This window comes from Oryctolagus cuniculus, chromosome 13 (genome assembly GCF_051225735.1).
Source record: "Oryctolagus cuniculus isolate XC-2025 breed Fujian yellow rabbit chromosome 13, ASM5122573v1, whole genome shotgun sequence".
In the NCBI taxonomy this organism is placed as follows: Eukaryota; Metazoa; Chordata; class Mammalia; order Lagomorpha; family Leporidae; genus Oryctolagus; species Oryctolagus cuniculus.
In genome coordinates, this window is record NC_142879.1 from 50,585,247 (window position 1) to 50,597,847 (window position 12,601).

Consider the following 12,601-nt stretch of genomic DNA (forward strand, 5'->3'; position numbering starts at 1 on the left):
ATTTGTTAACAAAAAACTCTGATTTTTATTAGAATTGCATTAATTTATAGATTAATAAGGAAAAAATATTTCACTTCTTTCCAATATTTAACCTATTTACTCAAGTTTTTTATTAACCTATATGAAATTTTATATATATATATATTTTTTTTTTTTTGAAAGGCAGAGAGATAGACAGAAAACTTGCCATCTATAGGTTCACTCCCCCAAAACCTGCAAAACTCAGAGCTGAGCCAAAACCAAAGTTGGAAACTAGCAACTCAGTTCAGGTCACCCATGTGGGTGGCAAGAATCCAATTACTTGAGCCAACACTGCTGTCTCCCAGGGTCTGCACTGGCAGGAAGCTGGAGTCAGGGGCCAGAGGGTGGTCTCCAACCCAGGCTTCCTAATATGAAACATAGGCATCTTAACCACTAGGTAAAATGCATGCCCCAAATTTTATAATTTTTACATAGGATATACACATTTGTCGTGATTTTTAAAGAACTGGCTGATAATCATTGATTCCAAAACTTTTTTTTTTTAGCATCCACTATATTCTATTCTAGTCACTGTGTTAACCTCAATGGTCAGCAAAACCAGAAATGATCCAACTTGTACATTTTAAAAACTTGTATATAGAGATCCAACTTGTATATAGAGACTACAGTTCATGGCAGTGATACTGACAGCAATCAGAGCCACCACAACAAGTATAAACGATACAGTGTAAGAGCTATAAACAAGAGTGTAACGGAAGTGGCCTGCTTAGGGACAGTTTCCTGAGGACGTGAATCACAACATGAGCTAATGCTCTACAGTTACCACATACGGCATTCTAATCCTCATTTTAAAGACTAGAAAGACGGGGCAGAGGGACTTCCAGTAATCTGCCTGAGGTCATACTCCGGCTAAGAAGTGGAGAAGGGACTTGAATCCAATCAGGCTGTGCTCCTCACCAGGAATGAGTAAGAGAACTGAAAGACGCTAAAGACTTAATGGACAAAGTTCCCAGAAGACTGTAGCACAGGCAGAGGTACATTATAGTCTCTTGTCAGCTGGTGAGAGCTGAATAGTTCATCTGCCCACATTACTGAACTCCTCATGGCTCTATTAATGTCTCCATCAATTCAGTGGATAGCTGTATCATCTGCATGTAATTTTATCAAGGTCTTTTTAATATTTATACTCATTAAGCATCTTATGCATTGAATGAAATCTCCAAAAAAGTGCTAAATAATGCCAGTGATAACTGGAACCTTGCCTGTCCCTGACATTGACACTTCATTTAATGACCCAGAGATTTCTCAGCTTTTCATGATGAAACGTCTTCATTTAATATTTATTAACATCTGGTCAAAAGCTGCTCTGTGTTGGCTATGGGTTCAGAACAATGTATTTTACCATGTAAATGAATTATTTTCCTATTGTTTTATCAAGAATTTTAAATCAGGAAAGCTGGCTGAACTTTATGAAATGCCTGTCAAGATTTCTTTAAGATGATACGATTCTTTTCTCCTTTGACCCTTTAAGTAACTCTTATTTTTTCTACAGTTGAACCACCTTGCATTTATAGAATAAACTCTAATTGGTTGAAGCAGATTACTCCTTTACCTACTTGATGGCTTCAGCTTAACAATATTTTACTTAAGATCTTTGTGTCTAAGTAAATAGCTTCCTTTTTTGTCCCAATTGTGTTGGGTTTTGGCATTGTTGTTTCTCGATGGCTTGGTAATGTCTGTGATGGATAAATTGTTTGTTAGAATTGTAACTACAATTGTATGGAACAGGAAATTCAAATTTGTTCTTCAGTCTTAAAATAATTAAACTCACTATGGTTGCAATTATTTTACTACCACATTAAATAACTATTATGTAAGGTAATAAATTAAAGCCCAACCAGCTATAGTTAAATATTATAGATTTCCTTGGATTATCCATTTTCCTTTTTCTTGGTGTACAAGTACAGTTAATGGTGACTACTGCAGAACTGTCTCAAAACACATCACAAAACTTCATCTTCTATTTCACCTTTCAGAACTTTTCTTTATTGTTTCATATTCTAACTTTAACAGCAGGGATTTCCACAATACTAACAGCCCCTATAGCTGTGAACACATCCGTCAATGACAACATACTCTGGCATCTGCTCTCTTCCTTACACTGAGCCATACTAGACTTGTCTATTTTACCCTCTCCTTTTCTATGGCTTAAGAATCTGCTCGTGTGTGTGTTTACTATGGTAGAAAACACATAACATAAATTTACCCTCTCAAACCCATTTTTAGGTGTACAATTCAGTAGTGTTAAATACATTCGCACTGATTTGAAACAGGCCTCCAGAATTTATTTTATTCTTTAAAAAATGTTTTTTAAAGCCTCTTGGGTCTCTTTATCAATTCTATCACTGCTCTATTTCTAATGCATTTATTCTGGCTTTACTCTATTTAGTCTTTCCAGTTTCCCTTACTCCTATTCTCTTTTCAAGTTCATCCTCTAGTTGATGTAGCCCCTGTATTCTTGGATACTAAGAAGCCAGGGGAGGTTTAGGCAGGAAGAGAGGTCACTGACAGCTGTGTGAGATGAGAAAGCAACAGTACAGCATGGCGGCCAGGTGAGAGGTCATGGCCAGTTAGAACAACGCTAGAAGTCTAAACAAAGGCAGAGGTCCTAAGGTTTAAATGGATGGGTCACAATCTAAGGAGATATATGAAACAACAGGGCGGGGCTTTGAAAAAGTTAGGCATTGGTGGGAGGAGGGAGGAGGGAAAAGGGGGAGGGGTGGAGGGAAGGGTGGAGGGATGGAGGGAGGGAGAGAGAAAGAGAGAGGGGCAGGCACAGGTTCACAGTCTGTGATTAGGAAAAAGGTGGGAACCCCAAGGAAGATGGTTTTAGAGGGAAATAGGGAGCTAAATAGGTTTAAGCCAAGTGCTTGTGAGAATTTAAACTGTGTAGAAAGAAATGCCTGAGAAAGGCAAAAGCTACAGATATGAATTTGTTAATCATTAACTTATGATGGAAGATTAAGCTGGCAGTGAAAGTAAGATCCCCAAGGAAGCTTATATAAAATGAAACGTAAAGGGCCAGCCCCACGGATAAAAGATACTTAGGAGACAGAATCAACCTGGCAATTTACCTTTAAAAAGCAAAAAACTATCCATTTCTCTGAAATGTGCTATATCTTTACCATAAAGCTGTGCAAAGAATTAGCTATTATAATGATTTTCATTTCATTAAACTTCTCTCTATCTAAAGACAAATATTCACTTCTCTTTTTTCCTGATTAGGCTTGCTGGATAATTGTCTAAACTTCACCAGCATTTCAAAGAACTAGGTATTATAATTAATTTTACTCTTTTGCAGACTTCAATTCATTAGTTTGGAGGCACTGTAATGGTGGTTTGAAACACAGGTTGTGGAATCAGACTAACTCAGATCAGATGCCTCACTGGCTGTTTTATATGGAAAAATCCTTCCATATCTCTTGGCCTCTGTTCCCTCATCTGTGAAATGGGAATAACCATCACCACAAACCCTTATAGGGCTACTCCTCATAAGAGGCAGGAGTACAGGATATAAAGCACAGTTCACAGCAACCAACTGTGAAATGTTAGCATCCATATACAGGCTACAATTGATTGTGTTTTTCTGTTAATTGCTTCTTTCCACTTTCCTCAAAGTTATTTTGCTTTATAAAGTACTTCACAGTTTTCCAATGCTTTCACAAACATTATTTCTTTTGGTCCTCCATCCTCTGAGATGAGGAGAAAATACATATACCCCCTGCATACAGGGGGAAATAAGCTCAACATGAATGAACATGTTTTAGGTCACAAGACGAAGACACAGCAAAACCAGAACTTGCCTCATCAAAACAGGGTACGTTTGTCACAACTCATTCAGCCGACACTGGGTCCTGGAAACAAACACTGTAAGTCCAGCAATACTGTCAAACTCCTTTCTTCTCCTAACCTCACACACAGCTCACATTAAGAGCAGTTTTTGTGCAGTGACAACAGTTGTCTGCAGCAAGTTCAAGAAACAGCAGAGAAGTGAAGCCAGTGATTACAAACATCTGCTTTGAGGAACTCTGCTATAATGAAAAGCAGGGAGATGGAGTGCTGGCTGGGGGGAGAGTGATCTTGTCTTCGCTGCCTGTTGTTTCAAGATGGCAGCTATTGCAACTGTAGGTGTGCTGATGGAAGACACAAAGGAACAAGAGCCAGTGTACAAGGAGAGAGCTGTACCAGGCAGAAGTACCAGCAGCAGGACAGAAGGTGAAAACCTACCTGTCCAGCTGAGAGCAGGCTGATGGCTGGGATGGTGGGAGAGCTTTTCTGATTGCTTCTTTTCAGTCAAATAACAGGGTCATCCCCTCCACGTGAGCAAAGTAGCACTGGAAGCGACATGGACTTGTCACACATGCATGTGGACGAGTGACTGACCAATAGCCTGTGAATCACAGATCCACGGCCAATTTATACGAAGTCAGCTGTTGCTGGGCAGCACTCACCACTTGACCACCTTGCTTTACTTATAACAGATTGTGTGCTGAACTACCTGAAAGTAAGGATGACTGGAACTTGGAAGTCAGGTGCCAGGGACTGACAATTCTAGTCCTAGGTGTACAAGGAGACAGAATTAGAGTGGTGAGCAGCCACCTGAAGTCTAATGGCTGTCATGTGGTATCAGTTCACTGTGCCTTTTGTTCATCATTTTCTGCATTTATAAGAAAACTGTTTTGCACTTAGAAGAAATTTACTGCCATTTATAAGAAAACTACTACATTGATCAATGGCCCCGATTTATGATCCCAGGTGGTTAAATTTCTTTTAGAAGATAACAACAAGGGTGGGCATTTGATATAGCAATTAAGACACTGCTTGGGGGCCAGCACTGTGGCTAACAGGTAAAGCCACTGCCTGCAGCGTCAGCATCCCATATGGGCGCCAGTTCGAGTCCCAGCTGCTCCAGTTCCAATACAGCTCCCTGCTAATGTGCCTGGGAAAGCAGTGGAAGATGACCTAAACCCTTGGGACCCTGAAACCACATGGGAGACCCAGATGAAGCTCCTGGCTCCTGGCTGTGGCCCAGTCCAGCCCTGGCCATTGGGGCCATTTGGGGAGTGAATCAGCAGATAAAAGACCTCTCTCTATGTTTTGCCTCTGTCATGCCCTCTCTGTAACTCTGACATTCAAATAAATAAATAAATCTTAAAAAGAGAGAGAGAGAGAGAGAGAGAGAGACTGCTTGGGACCTCCAAATTCCACAGCAGAATGCCTGGGTTGCAGTCCCAGCTCCACTCCCAATTCCAGCACCCTGCTAATGCGCTTTCGTGGGCAGCAGGGGATGTTTGAAGCAGATGGGTCACTGTCACTCATGTAGGAAGCCTCAACGGAATTCCTGGCTCCTAACTTCAGCCTGGCCCAGCCCTAGCTATTGCAGGCATTTGAGGAGTGAACCAACTGAGGGGAGATCTCTATCTGCCTCTCAGCCTTTCACAAGTAAATAATTGAGGTGGGAGTGGCGGCACAGCAGGTGAAGTTGCCACTTAGGATGCCGATTTCCCAAACTGGAGTGCCTGGGAATGAGTCCTGCCTCCACTTCCAATCCAGCTTCCTGCTACCCACATGGAAGACTCAGATGGAGTTTCTGGCCCCTGGCTTCATCATTTTCTTCCTGGCCAGCCCTGACTGCTGCAGGCATTTAAGGAGTAAACCAACAGATAGAAGATCTCTCTCTTTTTTAAAAATGCAAGATCACATTAAAAAGAAAATTTTAAATTTTTTAATGAATAATAAAAAAATTTTTTAAATGATGCAAAAAAAAAGAAAAACTCTGAAGAATTTACACACTTCATTTATCCTAATAGAATATTATTCATCAGTCTCTGAGATGAGTGAGCTATCCTAAAACAGTTTGAAAATAGAAACTGCCATTGAGAATTAAATTATAAATATATAATTAATCCAATAGAATAAGGATTCAAACAGCTATTTTAAAGACAGACTTTTAAACAAAGGCTGGATGTAATTTTATCAAAGCTGCATTAACTCACATCCAAGTACTAACACATGTAAAGAATGTGTAAAAGTGACAGAAAAGGCGTTAGCTGCACAGAAGCAAATTATGTGATGCCCATCAGGAGCACAGATGGAAGGTGTCACAGCCAGCAGACTGAGCAGCCAGGCCTTACCCACAAAGGCAGGTCATGGAGCTGGGCTTATCAACTAGCGTGAGGATGCATCAGAGGCTCAAAGTTGCACATACTTTTAAGAGCTAAAAACTTTCTCATAGCCAGCGCCACAGCTCACAAGGCTAATCCTCCACCTGCGGCGCCGGCACCCCAGGTTCTCGTCCCGGCTGGGGCGCCAGATTCTGTCCCGGTTGCTCCTCTTCCAGTCCAGCTCTCTGCTGTGGCCAGGGAAGGCAATGGAGGATGGCCCAAGTCCTTGGGCCCTGCACCCGCATGGGAGACCAGGAGGAAGCACCTGGCTCCTGGCTTCGGATTGGCACAGCGCGCCGGCCATAATGGCCATTTGGGGGGTGAACCAATGGAAAGAAAGACCTTTCTCTCTCTCTCTCTCTCTCTCACTGTCTAACTCTGCCTGTCAAAAAAAAAAAAAAAAAAAAAAAAAAAAACACAACTTTCTCATAGACCCACACATGGCATCAAACATCATTAACTCCACTGAGAATACCAAAGATGTCCACAGAAACACGAAAGGATCAGTGACAAAAGAACGCAGACTCACTTAGGATGTCCCAAAGCAAGCAGAGCAAAGTTGCAAGTCAACCGATCTTTCTGTGTCGAGGGGGTCCTGGGCAGGGGATGAACCATGTGATAGAGGATGCCCGACTGTCCCCTCCTCCCACCATGGCAAAAGCACCAGCACAGGTGCAGAGTTAAGTTCACTGCATTCTGCTGGATCAGGAGTCAGATATAAAGTCAGATAAAGCACCCTCCAAACATAACCAGAGGATTTCATTAACAAGCTTAAAAACAGTTATTGATTTTAATTGTTTATGGTTATACAAGTTGCTCAATTTATGAAAATTTACTGGGCTACATATGTACTTGTTACATAGCATTTTTCTGCATGTATGTCATATTTCAACAGAAAGTCAAAATATGTTGCAAGTATTTGGCTTATCAGTTAAGATAACCGCATCCCATGTCAGAATGCCTGAGTATGAATCCAGCTGTGCTTCCAATTTCCACTTCTTGCTAACGCAGACTCTGGGAGGCAATAGGTAATAGCTCAAGCAACAGAAGGAAAATGTTGGAAAGCATTCACTCAAAATTAAAGTATTACAGCTTTGGGTAAGTGACACACAAGCAGGTTAAGATGCTGCTGGGTATACACCTGCATCCCTTGTGGGAGTGTCTGGGTTCGTGTCCTGGCTCCATGTCCTATTCTAACTCCAGCTTTCTGCTGGCATATACCAGGGAGGCAACAGGTGACAGCTCAAGTAGTTGGGTCGCTGTTCACCCACAAGGGGAACCTGGATTGAGTTCTCAGTTCCTTATTTCAGCCTGGTTCAGCCCCAGCTATTTTGAGAAGTTAGGGCATGAACCAGTAGATGACAGTTCTCTTCCTGTCTATCTGCATGTTTCTCTGCCTTTCAAATGAATAAAAATAAATTTAAAACCTAGACCACATGTCTTTTGCCCTCACCCACAGGTTTTAAAAAACAACGTCAACCTTGCAGCCAGCACTGTGGCACAGCAGGTAAAGCTGCCACCTGTGATGCTGGCATCCCACATGGGTACCAGTTTGAGTTCTGGCCACTCCACTTCCAATCCAGCTCCCTGCTAATGCTCCTGGGAAGAACAGTGGAAGATGGCCCAAAGTGCTTGCTTGGGCTCTTGCTACCCACACGAGAGACCTGAAAGAAGCTTCTGGCTCCTGGCTTCAGCCTGACTCAGCCCTGGTTGTTGCAGCCATCTGGGGAGTGAACCAGCAGATGGAAAATCTCTCCCTCTCTCTGTCTCTCCCTCTCTCTCTGTAACTCTTTCAAACAAATAAACAAATCTTTAAAAATAAAATAATGTTAACCCTTGTCATCCAAAGTGGAATATGTTCAGCAGCGTGTAGATATTTTAAAAGCCAAACGTAATTCTTCATGACAACAGCTACATATGAAAAAGCCAATGCGTTTGCAAGTACCACAGAATATCATCTTCACAGGGCTTAGGGTACACAATGCTGCTTTAAAAAAGATGTATTTATTTGAAAGGTGGAGTTGGGGGAGCTGGTAAAGACAGGGAGACTGAGAGGTCTTCTATCTACTGGTTTACTCCCCAGATGGCAGCAATAGGCAGGGCTAGTGCAGACTAAAGCCAGAAGCCTGGAGCGCCATCCAGGTCTCCCAGGTGAGTGTCAGGGGCCCTAGTACCTGGATCTCAGTGTTCTGATAAAAAAGGACGTCAGCATCACACAGGTGGCAGCTGAACCTGCTGTGCCACAATGGCAGCCCCACAACACTGCTCCTAAACCAGCAGACTTTCTGCAAAGCGTGTTCAGTTAACCAAAGAGGCAACATCCTTCTGTCCATGCCACAGTGGCCAAGACTTGGCCACACAACAATATAGGAGTCCCTTCTTGGCTTTTGGCTAAGATCGAGTGTAACAACGATATATGAGTCCCACGTTGTAGCTCAGTCTCTGGGCTTAAAATAAGCCAGCTACTTTACATGGGCAAATTTACTCAGATATGCCTTGAAGAAAAGATCTGAAGAGATGCGCCGCAAAACCTTCACACACACAGAAAACCAGGGCCCAGGCGGGGGAAGAATCAATGAATGTACTGAGAGCAAGGGTAACCGCCCCTGCCATGATAGACCACAACATCTGGTCCTCAGCTTCCTCTTACAACAAAAAAGGAAATGACTCTCCTTACAAAAGTTTCCCTCTATTGATTCCCCAATACCACAAGGCATAGCAATGATTTAAGTGCTGTGAGCGATAAGGTGGATTTCATGAATTTACTGACCAATTCCTCAATTAAGACAGCTACCATTTACTTCAACAATCTAAGTCTGACTGACTGTCAAAAACACACAGTAGGTTCATGGCTACTTCTTTATTTTTCAGGCAGTTAGCAACTCCCAAATTAGATAGACAGACACTGAATGTTCTTTGTCCACAAAGAACTGTAGAAAAATAAACAATTCTTGGACTATTAATTTCAACAAACAAAAAAAAAATTACTTCAGGTTATAAATTAATCATCCAGATTTATCAGGGCATTCAGTATGGGCAGTGCTAAGGTCATCAGTTAGATGGAGGTGGCTATTTGAAAACTATGACAAAGGTATCAAGAATAAGATTACACTACCTAGGAGTTGTCAAAAGGGTCTGAAGACCCTATGAAAAAAAAGTTATATACTCACTCTTGTTATGACAACATGTCCAAAAGAAGAAAACAAAATATTTTTGAAAAAAATTGTAGAAATGCACATGCTCAGGGCCGGCGCCGCGGCTCACTAGGCTAATCCTCCGCCTAGCGGCGCCGGCACACCGGGTTCTAGTCCCGGTCGGGGCGCCGGATTCTGTCCCGGTTGCCCCTCTTCCAGGCCAGCTCTCTGCTGTGGCCAGGGAGTGCAGTGGAGGATGGCCCAGGTGCTTGGGCCCTGCACCCCATGAGAGACCAGGAAAAGCACCTGGCTCCTGGCTCCTACCATCGGATCAGCACGGTGCGCAGGCTGCAGCGCGCCGGCCGTGGCGGCCATTGGAGGGTGAACCAACGGCAAAGGAAGACCTTTCTCTCTCTCTCTCTCTCACTGTCCACTCTGCCTGTCAAAAAAAAAAAAAAAAAAATATGCTCAGACTATTAAAATACACCTTGGACTCTGTAATGAATACATTAAAACATATGTAACAGAGGGTGAATGATACATTTGAGTGAAACTCAGGTTAGCTTTGGTAGAACAGCCTGACTTCTTAAAACACTGGACAAGTTATAATTTGTCTAGACCTTAACTGACCAGATCCATAAAATTAGAATATTAAATATAATTTTTTAAAAAAATATTTATTTATTTATTTGAAAGGCAGCGAGAGAGAGAGAGAGAGAGAGAGAGATCTTCCATCTGCTGGTTCACTCCCCAAACGTCCACAATGGCCAGAGCTGGACCAATCCAAAGCCAGGAGCCAGGAGCTTCTTCTGGACAGAAGGAGCCCAAGTAGCTTGGGCCATCTTCCGATGCCTTCCCAGGCACATTAGCAGGGGGCTGGATTGGAAGTGGAGCAGCCAAAGTGCCCATGAGATGCTGACAACTCAGGTGGCAGCTTAACCTACTGTGCCACGACGCCGGCACCCAAAGTTACTATTTTCTCTGATAGGCTAATATACGAGGCTAATACATGCAAAGCACTTATAACATCACCAAGCATAAAGCGCTGCATATATGTCAATTTCTTCTCATTTTCCTCGCAGCGCCTTTGCAAGAGGTAGCAATTTTGCAAAGACAGATAATTCGCTTGCTCAGAATCACCAGAATGGGTGCTGTTAGCAGCTCAAGGCCTGTACTACAAAACAAAGAAGTCACAAGATGCTCGGTGAGTGAGACTTCCTCAAGGAAGTCAGATTGTGCTAAAAGGAAATCAGATTGTGCTAATCTTGACCTCTCAGCTAAGAAACAGGTACTAAAAAATATCACTATCAAGTCTCAGCTCCTAACTGAGTTGGTAGACTCTGGCCCTTTCCCAAGCAAGCCATAGAGGAAGACACATGGAAAAAGGAGAATGAGGGGCTGGCGCTGCGGCACAGCGGGTTAACACCTTGGCCTGAAGCGCTGGCACCCTATATGGGCGCAGGTTCAAGACCCAGATGCTCCTCTTCCGATCCAGCTCTCTGATATGGCCTGGGAAAGCAGTAGAGGTCCTTTGGTCCCTACACCCGCATGGGAGACCGGGAAGAAGCTCCTGACTCCTGGCATCCGACAGGCACAGCTCTGGCTGTTGTGGCCAGTTGGGGAGTGAACCAATGCAAGAAAGACCTCTCTCTCTCTGCCTCTTCTCTCTCTATGTAACTCTTTCAAATAAATAAATAAATATTAAAAAAAAAAAAGAAAGAAAAAGGAGAATGAGAAAATGAGGTGACTGAAAGGTGACTACCGAACTTCAAAACAAACAAAAAATACATATGTACTTTGTCCCAGAAACTTCCTCCATGATTTATTAAACTGAGTTCAGGGCCAGTGCTGTGGCACAGGGGGCTGAAGACCTAGCCTGCAGCAGTGGCATCCCATGTGGACATCCGTTAGAATCCCAGCTGCTCCACTTCCGATCCAGCTCTCTGCTGTGGCCTGGGAAAGCAGTACAAGATGGCCCTAGTCCTTGGGCCCCTGCACCCACGTGGGAGACCTGGAGGAAGCTCCTGGCTCCTGGCTTCAGCTGTTGTGGTCATTTGGGGAGTGAACAAGCAATTGGAAGAGATCTCGATCTCTCTCTGCAATTCTTTCAAATAAATAAAATAAATCTTAAAAAAAAAAAAAAAAAAAAAAACAAGGTCAACAGCACCCAATATTAATGAATGAGCTGGCCTAGCTCCAATACACACACAGCTGATACGCACAGGCTCAAGGCCTGCAGGACTCTTTACCCTCTGGGGAACACCTGACAGCTCACCGGTCAATCTTAAACACTGGAAGCAAGATGTCAACGAGCAGATAAAGCAGGCTTGCTCTTTCTTTTCCTTTCTTCTTTCCAGGGACTGAATTTTTAGGGGCTGTGTTTCATACAAGTCTTCAACCTGGGAGGTCAGAAAATCTGAATTCCTTGCCTAAGATGCGCCAGGTATCCCCCTCCGGGAGCGGGCTCCGCAGAAGTGCGGGGCTGAGTCCTCGTCCGCCGAGGGGGTAGCGGCGGCGAAAGAGGGGCTGCCCAGGCCACCTGCCATTGCCCCTTCCACCCTTACAACAGTTGCTTCAGACTCCGGAGAGGCCGCCCTGGCCCCGGGAACAAGTTGTCAGCTCTTCACTCACTGCCTCGCCAAGACAGCTGCGGGAGAAGGGCGCGCGACGGCGTGGGTGGGAGCGGTGGGAAGCTGCCCGGCGGGACCCCCGGGCTGAGCAGACTCCCGCGGAGCACACGCTGCAGTCAGGGGTAATGAGGCCCACACCCCGGCCTCACAGCGCGCCGCCCGCACGGCCCCATCGCCCCCACGGCTTGAGTCGACCCCGCTGCCCGCCCGCTGCCGCCCACTCACCACTGCACTCGGCGGAGTACTGGTCCCCCCAGTCTCCCGACTGCGGGATGCAGCCGCCGCCGCCCGCTGGGGCCTCCTGCTGCTGCCGGTGCTGCAGCTCCTGCTTGAGCAGGGATAGTGGCGAGTAGTGCTCAGTGGCCAGGGTGCCCGGGTACAACGCGGTGGACAGGACCCCCAGCAGCAGCAGCACTAGGACGCGCCGGGCGGCGCCCGCGGCGGCCACAGCGCCGCCCCAACAGCAGCAGCAGCAGCAGCAGCAGCAACAGCAGCAGCCGGCAGGTGCCATCTTCCCTCAAGGCGCATGTGCGGCAGCAGTGGCCCCCGCGCTTGGGCCTCCCCGCCTCTCACCCACCGCTGGCAGGAGGGCCGTGGCAAGGGGCGGGGGAAGCGGAGAAGCATTGCCTAC

At 44.9% G+C, this 12,601-nt stretch overlaps 1 protein-coding gene across 10 annotated transcripts in view; it reads right to left on the reverse strand.

Moving 5' to 3' along the window:
- Positions 1–12,590, reverse strand: part of TTC13 (tetratricopeptide repeat domain 13) — a 93,571-nt gene extending 80,981 nt beyond the window's left edge. For 4 of the 10 annotated variants that reach the window (XR_016218985.1, XR_016218984.1, XR_016218981.1 and 1 more), the window contains exon 1: positions 12,196–12,590. Coding sequence is in view for 4 of the 10 variants with exons in the window: in XM_089311570.1 (XP_089167696.1) it covers positions 12,196–12,481 (286 nt within the window). In the remaining 6 variants the exon portion in view is untranslated. The remainder of the gene's footprint in view (positions 1–12,195) is intronic. The other 6 variants (XM_089311570.1, XM_089311568.1, XM_089311567.1 and 3 more) reach the window with 4 other exon arrangements.
- Positions 12,591–12,601: the final 11 nt, after the last annotated feature.